This window comes from Heterocephalus glaber, unplaced genomic scaffold, assembly GCF_053883595.1.
Source record: "Heterocephalus glaber isolate CG9 unplaced genomic scaffold, H.glaber_assembly_v1.0 deba00000470, whole genome shotgun sequence".
NCBI classification, from domain to species: domain Eukaryota; kingdom Metazoa; phylum Chordata; class Mammalia; order Rodentia; family Bathyergidae; genus Heterocephalus; species Heterocephalus glaber.
The window spans coordinates 28,249,830-28,267,900 of NW_028258145.1; the positions used below are offsets into that span (position 1 = coordinate 28,249,830).

The 18,071-nt window shown below is 45.2% G+C and overlaps 2 protein-coding genes across 5 annotated transcripts in view; one reads left to right on the plus strand and one right to left on the minus strand.

The window, feature by feature from the left end:
- M1ap (meiosis 1 associated protein) overlaps nucleotides 1-13,976 on the plus strand; it is an 89,859-nt gene extending 75,883 nt beyond the window's left edge. For all 3 annotated transcript variants that reach the window (XM_021258263.2, XM_004844659.3, XM_021258261.2), the window contains 3 exons: nucleotides 10,112-10,318; nucleotides 12,232-12,372; nucleotides 13,440-13,976. In XM_021258263.2, coding sequence (XP_021113922.1) covers nucleotides 10,112-10,318; nucleotides 12,232-12,372; nucleotides 13,440-13,601 — 510 coding nt within the window. In that variant the 3' untranslated portion in view covers nucleotides 13,602-13,976. The remainder of the gene's footprint in view (nucleotides 1-10,111; nucleotides 10,319-12,231; nucleotides 12,373-13,439) is intronic.
- Nucleotides 13,977-14,719: 743 nt separating this feature from the next.
- Nucleotides 14,720-18,036, minus strand: Dok1 (docking protein 1). Of its 2 annotated transcripts, none has more exons than XM_013072092.3 (5): nucleotides 17,392-18,036; nucleotides 16,802-17,101; nucleotides 16,524-16,620; nucleotides 16,132-16,316; nucleotides 14,720-15,889 (listed from the first exon to the last, which is right to left on the minus strand). In XM_013072092.3, exons 1-5 carry the CDS (start codon nucleotides 17,491-17,493, stop codon nucleotides 15,140-15,142), a joined length of 1,434 nt encoding a protein of 477 aa, XP_012927546.1. In that variant the 5' UTR covers nucleotides 17,494-18,036; the 3' UTR covers nucleotides 14,720-15,139. The 2 variants fall into 2 exon arrangements, with proteins under 2 accessions (XP_012927546.1, XP_004844717.2); XM_004844660.3 differs by having other exon boundaries at nucleotides 17,434-18,033.
- Between the last annotated feature and the right edge of the window lie 35 nt (nucleotides 18,037-18,071).

Below are 18,071 nucleotides of genomic sequence, written 5' to 3' on the forward strand. Positions count from 1 at the left end.
TGTTGCATTTTTCTAAGATGGCATAACTATTTTTATGGAATGTAGTATGTAATAAATATATAAATAAATAAAATTAATTTTTTCCAAGATTTTATGAGGCGAATCTATCCATTGCCAGGAAAATATCATTTCAACTACCAAAGCCTACTGTGTAGTCCCAGTTATATAGCTAGTGACTCACTTTCCACATCCTCATTTCTCTTACAAAGTCATGTCTGTGTGAACTAGAAAAAGAAATGAAAATACCACGTAAGTTTTTCAATTTCCTACTTAAAATGTCAGATTCTCTAGAGACATTCCAGAGGTTTCCAGGCCATGTCTGCCCTAATTGGCCACAGAAGGGACAAGATTCCAGCCAGGATGTGTCCAGCAGGAGTCTAAGTACACAAGCAGTAAGCTGGTTGGGCTGTAAATGGGTGGAGAAACAGAAAGTCCTTGGCAGTATAGGCAAAGAGTCCAGACCAAAATTTCAACCTGAGAATGAGGTGATGGCAGGTCAGGAGCCCTTTTTTTTTTTTCTTTCATGAACCAAATGAGGTTTGAAAGTAAGAGTCTGTGGGGGCAGTAAGTGCTAGGACCGCAGACTAGAATAAGGTCAGTGGGCTTCCTGTGACCCAACCTTATCTGTTTCTCTTGTTTCATCCTTCACCATGATTCTTCCATTTTCTACTCCAACCACACTAATAAATTACTAAATGTTCCCCAAATATGGTAAACTGTTTCATGCCCCCACACCATTTTTCTTTTTCTTTTTCTTTTTTTTTTTTTGGTACCGGGGATCGAACTCAAGACCTTGCACCTGTGAGGCAGGTGGCGGAACCACTGAGCTAAATCCCCGGCCCTCCCACACCATTTTTCATACTGCTTCCTTCCTCTTAGACCTGTCCACCTGACAAATATCTACTCATTTTTTCCAGATTCTGCTTAAATACCTTCACTATGAAGACTTTCCTGCTCCCACCACCCCCTGCCCCACTCATTTATTTTGCTTCTCCAACCATATAACTGACGCCATATCTATCTTGATCTTTATAGCACTGATAATAGCATGAATCGCACCACAGTTCTCTGATGTGAGAAATGTCACATTACTATGTATTTCTCAATCAAATTTAGAAAATACTATTTCTCAAGTATGAGGATGTTGACACATCCAGTATGTTTATGGGTACCTCTCCTCCTAGGGTCATACTCAGAATCGTAAGAGCCTAGCACAGCTCATAAAATATGGAAAATGGCCCTTTGGTCTTCAACATACCTCCATTACTATGTATACAAGTGGCATCTTTGTCTTGTTCTTGCTTTGGGGGAAACAAAGCACCCAGTCTTTAACCACTACATATGAGGCTAGTTGTGAGCTTTTTATAGAGGCTTTTATCAGTTTGAGGAAGTTCTATTCTATTCCTAGTTTGTTGAGGTTTTTTTAATCATAAAGTGATTATTGGATGTTGTCAAATGCTTTTTCTGCATCTACTGGATGATTATGTAGGTTTTGTCCTTTGTTCTGTTGACAGTTGATTGATTTTTTTATATTAAACCAACCTATATTCCCAGGATAAATCGTATTTGCTTATGGAATAGGATTCCTTCTTTTTTTTTTTTTGGTACCGGGGATCAAACTCAGGACCTTGCACTTATGAGGCAGGCAGTGACACCACTGAGTTAAATCCCCGGCCCTAGAATCCTTTTTAAATCTTTTTATTTTTTTGGTACCAGGGATCGAACTCAGGACCTTGCGCTTGTGAGGCAGACAGTGGAACCACTGAGCTAAATCCCCGGCCCTTCTTTTTAAAAATTTTGCTGAGCCATTCATGGTGGTACACACCTGTAATCTTAGCACTTGAAAGGCTGAAGCAAGAGGACTGCCACAGTTTGAGGCTAGCTTGGACTACGTAGTGAGTTGAAGGCCAGCCTGAACTACATAGCAATAACCTGTCTCAAAAAAAAAAATGTTGCTGGATTTGGTTTTCTGGTATTTTATTGAGGGTATGTGTGTCTGTGTCTTTTTCTGTGTGTTATGGGGTGAGATTGATTTTATATATATATATATATATATATATGTTTTATGATATCTTTATTTTTGATATTAACACTAGTCTCATAAAATGGGTTAGCAAGTGTTCCTTCTTATTCTATTTTTTGGAAATTTGTGTAGAATTAATGTTATTTTTTCCTTTAAACATTGGATAGAGCCAGGGATATAGCTCAGTGGCACTGTGCCTGCCTGGCAAGCACAAGGTCCTGAGTTCAGTTACCAGTACCAGGAGAAAAAAAAATTAGATACAATTCATCAGCAGAGTCATCTGGACCTGGTCTTTTCTTGTGGGAAGCTTTCGGATGACAAATTCTATACCCTTACTCTTTATATGTTGTACAGAAAATAGTTGATACAGCAGGCCTGAGACTCCTATCCTTAGAAAGTCCTATTTGCAAGGGTGACCTTTGACTGGCATCTGGAACCTTGAATTTTAGAAGTGTTCTTGCCACTCTAAATAATAATAGTGGATCACTGTGCACAAACTATTTGCACAAAACATATGGTTTTTACTGAACACCTGCTTTTCTTCTAACAGTCTAGAATTTTGATACATACTAGGTACAGGGTGCCTAAATAACCAGCCTCCAGTAAAAAATCTTGGGCAGACCGGGAATTTAGCTCAGTGGTTCCGCCACCTGCGTCATAAGTCCAAGGTCCCAAGTTGATCCCCAGTACCAAAAAAAATATCTTGGGCACTGTGTCTCTAATGAGAACATTTCATGCATGTTAATTCAATGCTGAAAAAATTAAATACACTCCATATGAGTCTATAGGTAGATGGCTTTTGGAAGCCTGTGCCTAGTTTTCTCTGGACTTTACCTTATGAGTCTTTTACTTTCCTAATTTTGCTTTGTATCCTTTTTCTGTAATACATCATATACATGAGTACAAGTATATACTGAGTCCTGTGAGTCTTCCTAGGGAATCACCAAACATGGTCCCTCAACAGGTTTATTCAGATTTTATATTTCTTCTTGAGTTTTTCTAAGAATATGTCTATTTTATCTAGGTTATCTAATTTATTGGCATGCAACTTTTATTATATTCCCTTATAATATTTTTTATTTCTGGAAGGTCAGTAGTGATATCCTCTTTTATTTCTGATTTTAGTAACTGGGGTAGTCTCCTTTTTTCCTTACTCAATCTAGCTAAATGTTTTGCAGTTTGGTCAATCTTTTCAAAGAATCACCTTTGGTTTCATTGGTTTTCTCTATTATTTTTCTGTTCACTATTTCATTTATTTTCACTCTAGCATTATTTCCTTCCTTCCTTCTGCTTGCTTTAGGTTTAGTTTGCAATTTTTTTAGTTTCTTAACTAGTTTACTGATTTGAGATTGCTCTTCTTTTTTAATATAAGAGTTTTGGGGGGCAGGGAATTAGCTCAGTGGCACCACACCTGCCTCACAAATGCAAGGTCCTGAGTTCAATCCCTGGTACCAAAAAAAAAAAAAAAGGTTTTGGCTATAAATTTCTCTCTAAGCCTTGCTTTAACTGTTTATTTTAAGTTTTACTATGGTATATCTTAGTTTTCAAATTCATCTTAATGTATTTTCTAATTTCTCCTGTGATTTCTACTTTAATCCATCAATTATGCAGAAGTACATTGTTTAGTTTTACATTTTGGAAATTTCCCAAATTGCTTTCATTATTGATTTCTAATTTCATTCCACTGTAGTTGGAGAAAATATACTAAATGTTCCATGTTCACTTGAAGGAATGTATAACATGTTTGGGGGAGCTTTGGAATTCCTTTTTTCCAGTCCTGGGAATTGAACCCAGGGCATCTCACGTGCTATGCAAATCCCCCAGCCCTAGAATCCCTTTTATTATCTTCTGATCCCCTTTGTAGAAGCCAGTATGAGAGCAGCAAAGTATTGGACATTACAGCTTCTTCTTCTCCCTGCCTAGGTCTTGCCTTTCTGGGGTGAAAGAAACAGAAAATACCAAATTAGTTTAATTTCTTCCTGACACAGTTCCAGTTTCTAAAGACACACCCCCCCTTAACTAGCTGTAGTTTCTCTTCCTGTGTACATTATGCCAATGAAATATATCTCTCAAGCAAAGCAAAATGAGTGTTCTTGCTTCTTTCTGCTTTCACTAGCTGCCTCAGAAACATTCCCACTCAAGGGTTGATCAGTGCTTAATTAAACACTGAATTTAGTCCCAGCCCATCACATTGATGGCAGAACAAGAAAGTGTTAGTTTGATGAGATTAAAGCTTTCATGTGCTATAATAAACTCCTACCTGCCCTCCTGGGAAGGACTACACCAATGCCACTAAAATGGTTCTTTTCACTCCTGTCTCAGCCATGCACTCAGAAGTGAATACTGTAGCACATCTTCTTCCTTCCCTTTGGTATCCATAAGGAATCTATTTGACTGCAACTATCAACAACAAGAAAAAATCCGATTGTAAAGTAAATAAGAGTTTATTTTTCTCATGTAACAAAAAGTTTGGGGACAATTTCAAGGCTCAAGCAGTTGATTAATGAGACTATCAAGGGCAGGGCTCTTTCCATTTTTATGCGCCAGCACCCTTAGCAGGTAGACATCATCCTTATGCCTGTTACCTCATGGCCACAGATAGCTACTACACCTTAAGACCAAATCCTGTCCTTTGGAGAAAAAAGGGGTATGGTATACAGGCAAAACCTCTGCCAGCATATTATAAAGCTTGTCCAGAAGACTCACCCAGCAACTTCTGCTTTTGTCTCATTATTTAAATCTAGGTCACATGTTCCCCCCAGACCATGACTGAAGACTAAACAATGGGCAGAGAGAGGGGAGAGGGGCGTGGTGGCTAGCCAACTGTGACAGGCTGCCACACCTTCCTTCACAGCCTTAGTAGGGCCTTAGGAGGTAGAGAAGGAGTAGGGGAGACTGACTTTAGTCAGGCTAACCTTGAAATGTGAAATGCCATTCAACTCTGTCCCTGTCCACAGCTATTCTAAAGACAGTCCCATCACTTCATAAAGTCTGAGTTTCCTGAGCTTGTGGCAAAGTTCCTATCATAAACACAGAAATCATTTGATAAATATAACATCTAATTCATGCTTTCTTTAGAATTAGCAAAAAATATATTCTAAAGTACTTAACAGTCATCTACAATCATTAAGCATTGCTCAATTTGAGGACCCCAAAGGTTGGTCTTCTGGGACATCCCCAGACACTACTCTTTTTCTCATCCTCAGTTACCTGCTATGGCAGTTAATCATGTCCATTATATGTACAACTTCCTATTCTAGCAAGGTAGCCCATGAGTTGGACTTCAAACTTGGGCCCTAGACCTTAAGTCTATGGTGCCATTAATCACTTACCAGGAAAAGACTATAAGTTCAAATCTTTAAACAGGGACCTTAAAGTTCAACCTCTCTACTCATTTTTTCTCAATGCTCCTGGGATTGAAGATAAATTAATATGTTCATCTAAGATGAATTTGCCTATCTTCCAGAGCCTTTGACCAATCTCTCTATAAATCACTGTATAACTTTTAAAGCATTCTTTTTTTTTTCTTTGAACTATGTAGTTCAGGCTGGCCTTGAATTCATTATGTAGATGAGGCTGGTCTCGAATTCATGGTGATCCTCCTGCCTCCAACTCTCAAGTGCTGAGATTACAGGCATGCACCACCATACCAGGCATTAAAGCATTTTTTTTTTGGTACCAGGGATTGAACTCGGGTCCTTCCGCTTGCGCAGCAGGCAGCAAAACCACTGAGCTAAATCTCCGGCCCCATTAAAGCATTTTTTAAAATAATTTCAGTTGTGCATTCTCTTTCTAGACCTCTGACAGTCCCCACATCACCACTGACTTTTGAGAGACTGCAGACATTTCTGCATAAGTTACCTAACAGAAGCTTAGCTATTGCTTCAAAATCAATAGACTCAAATTCTAGCATCAAAAGATTTCCATGTGCAACACTCAAAGATTATTAGTAACCCCACAATGTACCAGGTATGAACTTGTACCTTAACACTAAGATGCAAGAAATGTCACTGCCATCATTTGCTATGTTTTAGACCCTAGCATCTTTTTTTTTTTTTTTTTTTTTTTTTTTTTTGGCTTAAACAGAAAACATTTATTCTCATAGTTCTTTCCAGGAAGGCGTCAGAACCACTGAGCTAAATCCCCAGCCCTGTTCTCATAGTTCTCGAAGTTGTGAAGTCCTTGATCAAGGTACCAGTAGATCTGCTATCTTGTGAGGACTTACTTCACAGTTTTCAGATGGTCATCTTCTCACTGCATCCTCAGGTGGAAGAGAGAAAAAGCAGCTTTTCTTTTTTTTTTTCTTTTTTTTTTTTTTTTTGGTACTAGGGATGGAACTTGGGACCTTGCACTTGCGAGGCAGGCAGTGGCATCACTGAGCTAAATCCCCAGCCCAAGCAGCTTTTCTTTTAAGGGCACTAATACTATCCTGAGGGCTCCAACCCTCATGACCTAATTACTTCCCAAATCTCCAAATAACATCACACTGAGGAGTAGGGTTTTAATTATGAATTCTGAAGGGATACATACAAACACTCAATCCATACCAAGATCTATAGAAAAGATATATAAGGAAGAGAAAGAGATTTTTCCTCCCCCTAACCCTGTGGCTAATAAATGCAGGAACCACACATACAAACTATGAATCAGATTGGGGTTATCTTCTAAGTAAAGATTTTCAGTAGATAACTCTGGTTTTGGTTTTTGTATGTATGTTTGGTTTTTTGTTTATCAAACCCTGGGCCTTGTTCATGCTAGGCAAATACTTTACAACTGAGCTATATACCCCAAACCTCTCACTTGGTTCTTTTTTTTATTAGTGCATATTAGTTATACTGAATAGTGGGTTCTGACGTATCCATACATACATTTAACATACTTTATTCATCCCCTCCCCACTCCCTAGCATCTTGCTTCAGTGGCCATTGTTTTACCCCCTTGCATCATGTCAGTAAAATCTATTCTTTTTCTTGTTGTTGTTGTTGTTGTTGTTAAATTCTTTTATTGGTACATTGTAGGTATACAACACAATTAAGTTTCTCATTGGGAATTGTACCTTTACATAATGCATCTTGGTTCTTATTTTTTCCCCATTCCTAGCCCTCCCTTCACCCCCTCCACCCATGTCAGTGAAATCTAAGAATGATGACTGACCATACTGATTTGTCCAAGCCTAAGGTTGCCTGGGCCTGTCAAAACTAAAATCAGGCAAGCCAAAGAAGTGAATCACCCTAAGACTTTGACAAACATTAGTTTATAGCCCTTCCCCCTTACTTTTTTTCTTTTTAGACAAGGTCTTACTATGTAGTTCAGGCTGGCATAAACTCACTATGTGGACCAGGCAGCCCTTGAACTCGTGGTGATCCTCCTGCCTCATAGCCTGGTATGGTAGCCCACACCTGTAATCCCAATGCTTAGGAGGCTGATGCAGTAAAATTGTGAGTTCAAAACCAGCCTGGGCTACACAGGCCAGTGTGAACTACAGAGCAAGACCCTGTCTCAAAAGAAGGAAGAGGGCCGGGGATGTAGCTCAGTGGCACTGCACCTGCCTTAAATGCGCAAGGTCCTGAGTTTGATTCCCCAGTACTGGGGGGGAAAAAAAAGGAAGAAAGAAGGGAGAGAAGGAAAAAAGGAAGGGAGGGAGGGAGGGGGAGATAGGGGACCCAAATCTTGAGCCCCATTGCAATTTACTTGAGCCAACTGAAACAGAATACCCTGCAACTTCCTAGTTAGCTCTTTCAGGCTTAAAAAAAACATGTCCCTGGGGCATTCAGATACTCCCATGTACACATACATCATGATTTCAATATTATTCATTTCCAACTTGATGGATTTTTATAAGTATAAGGAAGACTTCCCATCACATTTTGGACCCATCTTCAGGAAGACAGCATGTCTCAATATAAGCAAAATGCTAAGAAAGCATGCGCTTCTAAAGGGATCCATAAAGCTCTTAGCACAATCCCTGGCACCCAGTAAGCATTCCATTAATGTGGGGGTTTTTGGGGTTTTGTTTTGTTTTTTTGGTACCAAAGATCAAACTTGGGACCTTGCGCTTGCAAGGCAAGCAATGGAACCACTGAGCTAAATCCCCGGCCCCTAATGTTTTGATTATCATTATGGTTATGATTAATTTTCCCATGCTCAAATTACCTACCCTCCCCCCCAAAAATAAAAATCTTTTTAGTGAGGAGGCACCAAACCTTTAGAATTATCTGTCAATTCCTACCCCACAGAGAGGTCACCAACCACTGAAACAATACACTCCTGTTCCTGGAAACATTCACAGGTTTCTTATAGCTTGCTAGTACTTACCAGACTCCTCAGAGTTCTGCTCTGTATGGGGTGATAACACTGCTTTGAAGTGTCAGAGCCTCAGGCCTTTCCACTCCCACCCCAGAGCATTCCTTCTGGGTGTAAATCCAATGCCACTTCAATCCAATGATCCCTGTATCATTTTCCACTTGTCTTCCATAAGACACTGATATTTTTCCCCTTAAAATCTTTTCCTTTGAGCCTTTCTTCTAACATTATTTCTCCCAATTTTTCATATAAGTTTCACATAAGTGGTAGAACTAGTGTTTTCTTTCATCTTATATATGAAGGAGACTGTTGTGTTTGTGCAAGTTGTAACTGGTGGTCATCCCAGCAAGAAGTCACAATTTATAGATGATTGTAACCATTCTGACTCCCTCTTTCCTGGGGTTTTGTGGTTGTCTTTGGAAAACTACCACAGAAAGTTGCCTCATTTCCATTCCTCATCTAAAAGGGTAACCTATAAAATCTGTTTATAATTCTGCTTGTCTCTTCTCCTCAGCCATCCACTAACCTCTGTCATCTCCATGGTATGCAGTAAAGTGCAATCCTAATTCATTCACAGAGCTGTTGTGCTTTTTGCTTTGTCCTGTGACTTGGATCCCAAGGGCCCTGCCCCAACCTACTGCAGCCTTGTTTTACTAAAGCTTTCCTCTCTTCCTGCTCCCTCCTCCTCTCACTCTTCAGGCTGCTTGGAGAACCTTCTTAAACCCTCTCTGGGCATTCCAGGGACATACCCCAATCAGCTTATTCCAAACTCAATTAGACTTCCTTGACCTCAAAATAAAGCCTGAATTTCTACACCACCTTATACAAGTCTCTGTTTCAAGATTTTTTTTTTTTTTTTTTTTTGGTACCAGGGATCAAACTCTGGTCCTTGTGCTTGCACAGCAGGCCACTGAGCTAAATCCCCAGCCCTCAAGATTACTTTTGATAGGCTGATGGTCAGATAAGCATTTTATTGTTGTCTTCCCCACTTCTGTCTCCTTCCCTCTCCTCCCCATACCAGGTGTGGTGCCACTAAGCTACATCCTCAGCCCACAAAATTACCTTTCAGAATTACAGTTCTTGCCAGGCATGGTGGTACGAACCTATAATCCCAGCACTCAGGAGGCTGAGGCAGGAGAATCAACACAAGTTTGAGGCCACCCTGGGCTACATTGTGAGTTCAAGGCCAGCCTGAACTTTATAGTGAGACCTTGTCTCAAAAACAAAAAATTACAGGGCCGGGGATTTAGCTCAGTGGTTCCGCCGCCTGCCTTGCAAGTGCAAGGACCCAAGTTTGATCCCTGGTACCAAAAAAAACCAAAGAATTACAATTCTTGGCTGAGGTGGGGAGTAGCTCCACAGTAGAACTCATGCTTAGCATATTAGAGGCCCTGGGTTTGATCCTCAGTACCAACAAAACAAAACAAAACAAAAATGATTATAGGAAGACTTGTAATTATAATTCTTGAAACTCCACATTCACCATTGAATAGTCTCTATGAGATGAACACCAACTTCAAGTTGAAGAGTATTTCTTAATTTGTTTTTCCATTGTTAATTTTTGTGTGTGTGCTCTCTCTCTGGCACATCCTAGACAGGGAGGAAGAGTAGTACTTCGTGGTATTTGTGATTCAGGCAGGAGGTCCCTCTCTACCAAGGCCTAAGAGAAATGGTTCTGCCCTTCTCAAACCACAGAGGAGCTCAGGGAAGCCTCAACTGGAAGTGATCCTCAAAATGTACCAAACACTAAATATAAACCAATATTTATGTACGTTCTTGTTTCAGAAAAGAGAATGGCTGCTGTTAGCCAAAGGGGAACCCACAAGCCTAGGACACAGCCAAAGAATCCTTGCCAGTACTTTCTATGTGATTGTACCATCACGCTCCCTCACACTTCTGGTGAAGGCAGTAGCCACTCGGGAACTGATGCTGCCCAGCCACTTTCCCCTGCTGCCTGATGACCCACCTGAAGACAGCCTTAAGATTGTGGAGGTAAGTGGAGCCCATGTTTTATGGGACAGATAGAAAGAAATAAGGGAGAAGAATAAACCCCTGAGAGAATGTGGGTGTGGAGGGAGGAGTCATCCTAAGAAGATAGGAAATGGGCTGGTGAGAGGAAATCGATGCTTAGATTAAGGCAACAAGGTGAGAAAAGAAATGGAAGACTGACTTGAGGGAGGGCCTGGGATTTAGCTCAGTGGTGCCACCACCTGCCTTGCAAGCACAAGGTCCTAAGTTCGATCCCCAGTACCAAAAAAAAAAAAAAAAAAAGACTGACTTGAGGGAAATAAGGTTTGAAATAACTGAGGAAAAAAAGGTCAGTGGTATAAATGGGAATTAGTACCATCCTGGAAGAGCATGAGACACATGTGCGTGCATAGGCGCACACACCCCTAAAATCCGAGTAAAATGAGCACTGGTGAGTAGGTAACTATGAAGGAGAAAAGGAGACGTGTCTCAGAAGGAAAACCAGGTAGCAAGCAAGGGAGAATGGAGGCAAGAGAAGTCAGTACAGGCAGGTCCAGCTTCAAGTTTTTGGTTATTTTGACCTAGTTTTATCTGCATCAGATGGCTATATCCTGCCCCTCTATCCTGCAGTTCTACCATAGAGAGGTAACTGAAGTTGGAAAAGGGTGACGAATGCATTAGAGACAAAAGAGGAAGGAAAAAACAGGCTGGAAGGCAGAGGACAAAAGAAAGGAGGAGGAAGTAAAAGGAGATGCCCAAGAAATATGAACCTTTGAATGCATTTTTGTGTCTGTGTGTGTGTGCGCGCGCGTGTGTGTGTGTGTATGTGTGTGTGTGTTGGGTCTTTTGTTTGTTTTTGGTATCCCTAAGTGTGTATGTGTTGAGTCTCTGGGTTGGTGGCATGTCTGAGCCTTAGTGTGTAGCTCCACCAGTGCACATCCATGTGATGGTATGTTCGTATGTCTAATTATCTGTAGTACATGTTCACATGTGTATGTACTTGTTTTTGTGGCCATCTGTTTCCACTCATTGGGAAATGAAGTAAAAGACAGTCAGTGAGGGCCAGGGATTTAGCTCAGTGGTTTCGCTGCCTGCTGCACAAGCACAAGGACCCGAGTTCAATCCCTGGTACCAAAAAAAAAAAAAAAAAAGACAGCCAGTGTTGGCACAAAGATTAGGAAGGTGTCTCAAAATAAGACTCCAATGCAAAGGAATAAACAGCTCTGAAAGAAGATTCTCCTCCTCTCTTCTCTGTATCTGGAATCTGTATTCCCTGCTAGGGTCCCTAGGCTGGAGGTGGGAAGGGAGGCTCTCAATGGGGAGAATTGGAACCACATCAGTGCTGGATCGAGGGCTGACATACAGAAGGACAGAGCCTGAGATTGTGCTCTCAGTTTGGCAGCACACTGGGATACAAAGAGAGGTGGGCACGAGTAGCCATGGCTCGCTCAGTGTCTCACTTCAGGGCCAGTGGTTCCTGGCACAGGATGTTGTGGCCGGAAAACCTGACTACTAAGGAATGCTGTGCTCCTTTGGCCCTCCCCACCACCACCTCACCTCAGGCCAAAAACTGCATGTACTCACTTTACAGACTAGAGCACCCCCACCCTGTGTGTAACCCGAGGACACACCTCCTTCTGCTGCCCACACTGGACCCCTTGTACCCTCCTAGATGCTCTGACCCCTCTCAGAACCCAGTGAAACACTTCCTGGAGCCAGTGTCTTCAGACCCCTAACCACTACTTCTGTCCTTTTGCCTGACACTTCATAAGCACTCAGGCCTCAGGCAAAGCACCCCTAGGACATCTATTTCACAGGTCCTACTGTAGCTCTGAGTCTCAGTGCTTTCTCCAGCCTCTCACACTCACTGGTCTCCTCAGGGCATCTGTGTTCTGTGACCTCAAGTTCCTTGTTGAGGGTTCTCCTGTCTTCCTCAGAGCATACTGGACAGCCTGGAGCTGGAGCCCACCTACAACCCCCTGCAGGTTTGGAGCCACCTGTACTCACACCTGAGCAGCACCTTTGCCAAACCTCGTGGGCAGCTCTACTCAAGCTGGGAGAGCCGGGGCCCAAGAAAGGTACAGCTCTTCTTCTTCCCTCTACTTCCTCATATCCCTTCCTCCCCTCTATTCCCAGAGAGCCCTCCAGCCCCAGCCCCAGCCCCAACAGTGTCTTACCCATGGGAGCAAACAGCCTCCTCCCCAATCCCACTGCAAGTGGCAAGGAGAACCAGGAGAATAAGGAGGGGAATAAAGACCAGCAAAATCACTCCTGCTGGGTAGGGAGGCTTGTCTGCTTAGGCATCTACCTATGATCATGCTTAGGTGTTTTAAGTGTAGTGTTTATGGTAACTCTAATAGTCACTTAACAGACCATTCTCGTTACGCAAACTGGCTACACTGGAATCACAACCATAGCCCTCTCTGAAAGAAAAGGCCAAGGGAATATAAGGAAAAGAACTTCCCAAGGGAAAGGAAAGTGACATATATAGAGCACCAGTCATATGATTAGAGTACCAGGTTTTATGATTAGTGCTTTTACATATTTTCCCCATTTAATCCTCCCAGCATCCCAACAAGGTAAGTGTTGTGCTCACTGTACAGATAGGAAGAGGAAGGCTGACCAAAGTTGGTAACTTGGAGACAGGGCTCTGGTGACAAGGTTTGAAGTGAAAAGTCGAAGGTGAAATATTTGTATGAGATTCGTGTTCTATATTTGGGCTTCCTTTTGCCCTTACTAATTTTTTCCTAATTTCCCAGTAGCAAAGGCTTTAGAAAACTTCCATTTTTGTCTTAGCTAAAATTACAAGAGTAGACTGTTTCTAAACTCAGCCCATCTAGAAGTGAGTGCAATGATCAGATCCATGGAACAGAGCCCACCCCAAGTTAGCTTGGTGGGCGACCTGACAGGGGAGGGACACTGGGCAAGGAGAAAACCCTGTAAAGGCTACAGTCCAGGGGACTCCACAGCACTGGCCTGGGCCTTCAGGGTGACACTCCAAGGATAGGATTTGTAAAGGAATGAGGACAAGATGCCCACCAGTGAACAAGATATGAGGAACACAGACCAGTGAGTGTGAGAGCCTGAAGAAAGTGTTGAGGAACTGTATGGTTTTCAGAGAAAGCTCTAGTTGCTCAATTTGCAGGCTGGGCAGCTGCCAACCAACCGAGTTCGAGCCACAGTGGTCCCCCTGCCAGTGACTCCAGCCCCAGGCAGAGCCCCCAAGATGCCAGCAGCCAGCAAATCTTCCTCAGAAGACTTCTTCCTGCTTTCGGAACCAGAGGAAGAGTATCCCTCCCAGCCCTGAGTCACGAGTGCCAGAGCACAGCGCCCCTGTTCAACCATGTCTATGCCAAGGCTTACAAAGTAACTCTGTAGGGCTGGGGATTTAGCTCAGTGGTTTCGCTGCCTGCTACACAAGCACAAGGATCCAAGTTCGATCCCCAGTACCAAAAAAAACAAACAAACAAAAGTAACTCTGTGATCAGATCTGCCTTCTATCCACTTGAGCCTCAGAGAGCTCAAGCTGACCCAGAAACAGAGCCCCACCCCACCATCTTCAGTGCTGCTCCACCTCTCTCAACACACCCAAGCCTGTCCTTTCTCCAGCAGGGACTCTCGTTTTCTTCTGGATCATTTGATGCTGTTAGTACAAATGAAGATTAAATGTATAGTGAGCCTCCACCATTGTTAAGGAGCATTCCTAGCCCAGAATTTCTTCTTACAGTTCTGTGTAAACAGGTGCATGCGGTCAGGTCACCTTCAGGAAATCAGAACACAGGAACAAGAATAACATTTCAAAGGTCATGAAAAACAAGGATTGAAATCCAAGCCTCATTCCAGAACTGGTACCCTTCCTAATATACCCACCCCACTGCAGTTCCCTCAAGCTCAGGTCAAGTGTTTGGTGCTTGGTGCCTATGTGCAAAGTGGAGGGAGGCACAATATCATATGGCCAAAAATGGGGAAAGGATGGTATGAAAAAGGCCAACTCCCTTCATATTCTCCTCTCATACCTGCCCACCTTCCTGTCAGCACCCTCCTTACACAAAATAATAGCTATCATTCAAAAAAAACCCACTTTCTCTGTGCTTCATAATATACAAAATACTTGAGAAAGGTATCCATTTCATACAAAGCACCCTGTAATATAGACCTCATTATCAGTTCTCACACTTTCTAGAGGGGAGACTGGGGGTTGCAGATGTTCTACAACTGATCCAGGTTCAGCATGAAAGCCCAGCCAAGGTCAGTCTGACTTGACTACCTGGGTCTCGAACTGCCACATTGCAGGCTTCCCTCCCTGGGGCCTTCCCTCCTTCCATGGCCCCCAATACATTCTGGTTCTCCTCTTGATCCCTACATACCCACCCACCACACCCTGCCACTGTGTCCCCTCTGTGCCTGTTCACACACAGAGACCTCTTAAACCCAAACTGACTTTAATACAAATCTTTAAAATTTTAAAAATATATCTCTGGCAAAGAACAATACAGGGGGGTAAGGATCCAGGCAACTTCCATACAGGCCCCTGGCTCTGCACCCACTCTGACCAAGTACCCCTTTCTCCAGAAGACCTGGTCCAGCAGCTATCTATTACTTTGGGATAGGGATGGCTTAAGGGTGCCAATGTTCCCCAGAGCTCATCCCTCAGCGCTGCCATCTGTTCCACTTCCTAGGACATCCAAAGAGGACCCTCCCACTCTCTGGTTCCTGCTTATTCTAACAGGATTTTCTGATCCTTAATGCCACCTTCCCATGGTCCTCTTGTCAGCTACCTTTTCAGGTGGAGCCTTCTGACTTGACCCCAGTCTTGTCAGTACCTGCTCTAGAGAACCCACAGTCTCAGTCCCGTGAGATTCCACTCTTCTGGACCTGGCTATATAAGGCAGTGTCTGAGCTGTGGCCTTTGCTGCCACTACCAGCTGCAGTACCAGGTTCAGGGAAGGCCAGGCCCTGGGGCTTGGGAGCTGGGATGGGCTTTGTGCTCCGAGGGGGTGGCACAGCATAGTCATCAGTGACAGGGTTGTAGGGGAGCTCGTAACCCTCCTCCTTCACCCGAGCTTGGCACCACCATGCATCCTTGGGCTCCTGAGGCAGATCATAAAGCCCCCGGGGAGGGGCTGTGGCCAGACCCTCAGGTTCATCATAGATGGGGTCCTCTTTGGTGTTTGTCAGCTTGGTCTTCTGCAGCTGCTGCTGCACATGTGCAAACAAATCCCAGTAGAGAGGTTTCTTTGCCTGTACCCCTTCTGCTGCCCGAGAAGGGGTACTGTCTATGGGGTCTGAGTATAAGGAGTCCTGTGAAGGACCTGGAGGAATGCGCAAAGAGTCTAAGGGCTCAGCATACAGGGCTGGGGTGCTGCCTTGGGGCTCCTGGGGGTTAGGAGCAGAAGCCAACTTCCCCTCTGTCATCTCCCCTTCATTAGAGTTGGCACTGAGGACATCTTGCCCTGGTCCCACTTTTCCCTGGGCCTTCTGCTGATGGATGGCAGTCTCAACTGCTTGAAATATGTCATTTCCTTGTACAGTCTGGAAGGTGAAAGTTCCAGGGCCAGAGGGGCAACGGCGACCAGCCTCAAAAGAGAACATGACCTGAGGAGGGTATGGAGGGAAGCAGATTATGGGGAGGTCAGATCTGGTGAGTCACAGAGCCTGAACTAGTGAGGGTATCTACAAAGATAGACCACTCAGGGACAGAGGTTGGGTCAGAGTGTGTGAAAGGAAAGAGGGGATCCAGAAGGCAGAGCTTCCCGCCTTCCCTTCCTGCCCCACCTGGCTTTCAACTGTCCAGCCCAGAAACCCTCCCTGAACATCCTCCCTGACAGCTCCTGTACCTTGTCTCGGCCATAGCGGCGCAACAGAGTGTAGGGCCAGGAAAGAAGCGGCTCCAGGATCTGACCCTGTGCTCCCAAGGTCAAGAGAGTCAGCCTCTCAGCCTCTACCCTCAGCACATAGGGCCCATGCAGGCCACAGCGCTCAGAGGCCTCCGTCTTCTGTATGGTTACCCAGAACTGGGATCCTGGAAGGAGTACACAATTAGGCACCTGGGCAGAAATGTACTGAGGGGCAGGGGTGAGAATCCAGAGGACTCCGGAGCAGGGTGTCCAAAAACTCATTTGGAAGTCAGATTCCAGGAACTTTTCTGTGAGTCCTGGACCCTCTAATCACCCACTCCCCAAGAACACTCCTTCCCATTCCATCCCTGCCAGACTTCTCAAGAATCTACCTTCCCACATAGGGCTGTACAGTGAGTTCTCCAGCATCTCCAAGGCAGAAAGCTTAGGTGGTGGGTTTGTGACCGGCGCCAGAGCCCAACTTCCTTTCTGTGGTAAAGAGATCATGAAGGACCCTATAATTCCCACAGTATGGCCCTGGGGTAGAGAGTGAGGAATCCTGGGCCAGCCAGCCCCACGGGTGCTGTAACTGCTCCACCGCAATGGCCCTCAGGCCCAGTGCGGTTCGCCCCAGCCCCTCGCCGGCCGCCGGCAGCAAGGGTTCCCTCACCGGAAAGGCATTTCGGCACAATGTTTGCACCCAGACGGCGCTGGACGGCGCGTCCGCTGCCAGCAGGTGCGAGCGCTGCGCAGTGTCCAGGCGGAAGGCAGCAGCTCCGGGTTCAGGGGGGCTTTCCACAGCCACCGGAGCCACGCTTACACACTCGGCCAGACGGATCACCTTGCAGTCCAGGCGGCGCGAGCTCCCTCGACCACCTCCAGAGCTCGACCCCTTGTGATCAAAAAACTCGAGCCGCGCTACGCCGTGAGGACTGGCCGGGTAGAGCACAGCCCACGTCTTCTTCCATTTCTAGGGAGACAGCAAGAGACGCAGGGGAGGTAGAGAGAGAGAGAGCGCGAGCAGCATGCGCCCAGGCGGGGAAAGAGAGAACAGTGCAGGCCAACTAGGGGGTCTGAAGCTTCCCAAGGAAGGGCAAAGTTTCCCAAACCCAAGAAAGATGCCACTCGGTCTTTCCAGCACTAAGGAAGGCATAGTTGGAACCTACACATGCTCTCCAAAGTTGTAGAGCAACTTAGCAGGAACCTCACCGGCTCTCCAACTGCTGCCCCCTCCCCTTCTTTCTGGACCCTTTTACTCACTTCTGGCCCTCGTGGGGTTAGGAATCCTCTGCCCCCCACTACCTTAGTCCCGAAGCGCTGACTCTGCAAAAAGAGCGGCCCTTCCATCACAGCCCCGTCCATGTCCCTGGGAGGTTCCTCTGGCGCTTCCTGGCCCGGCGGGCGCAGGGCTGGAGGCGGGGCTGGGGCGGCGCTGGGGCGGGGCCTGTGAGAGGCGTTCCACACACATGCTGTCCGCTTTCGGGTAGTCAGAATGGAGGGCGAGGGGAGTGCATCAAGTAGGAAAAGAGTAAGGGTCCCCAGATACGCAGGGCAAAGCGCTGTCTCCAGGCCCCTACCCGCAGCCCTAGAATCGCACAAGTGGCTCCACCTAGAGAAACTTCGTGGTTTCAGCCCGAGAGCCCTATAGCCCGGGAGCTGGAGCTGCCTATGACATCACATGCTCAACGTGACATCAGAGTGAAGGTCGTGACATCACCTGCTCACTCCCTGAGGCCAAATAGGCCCTCGGAACTTCAGTCCCCCGGCAAGACATGCCCGTAGCCCAGTTGGAGTGGGACTGTTTACACTCCGCCTAGCTGGGGACGTGGAGGAAGGGCAGGGGGCTGGAAAGATTCCTGCTGCCACAGGGGCCACCGCCCAGGCAGCTCTGTCGCCCCACGGCCGCTTGCAAGTCCAGCTCCCCGACCGCAGCTGCTCGG

Bases quoted from the DNA above. Each gene is read 5' to 3' on its own strand.
- Dok1 (XM_013072092.3), bottom strand. From the start codon at position 17,493: ATGGACGGGGCTGTGATGGAAGGGCCGCTCTTTTTGCAGAGTCAGCGC. The intron at 17,102-17,391 runs GTGAGTAAAAGG...CTGTCTCCCTAG, and splicing joins TAACCCCACGAGGGCCAGAA to AAATGGAAGAAGACGTGGGC. The intron at 16,621-16,801 runs GTGAGGGAACCC...TCTTTACCACAG, and splicing joins TGTGCCGAAATGCCTTTCCG to AAAGGAAGTTGGGCTCTGGC.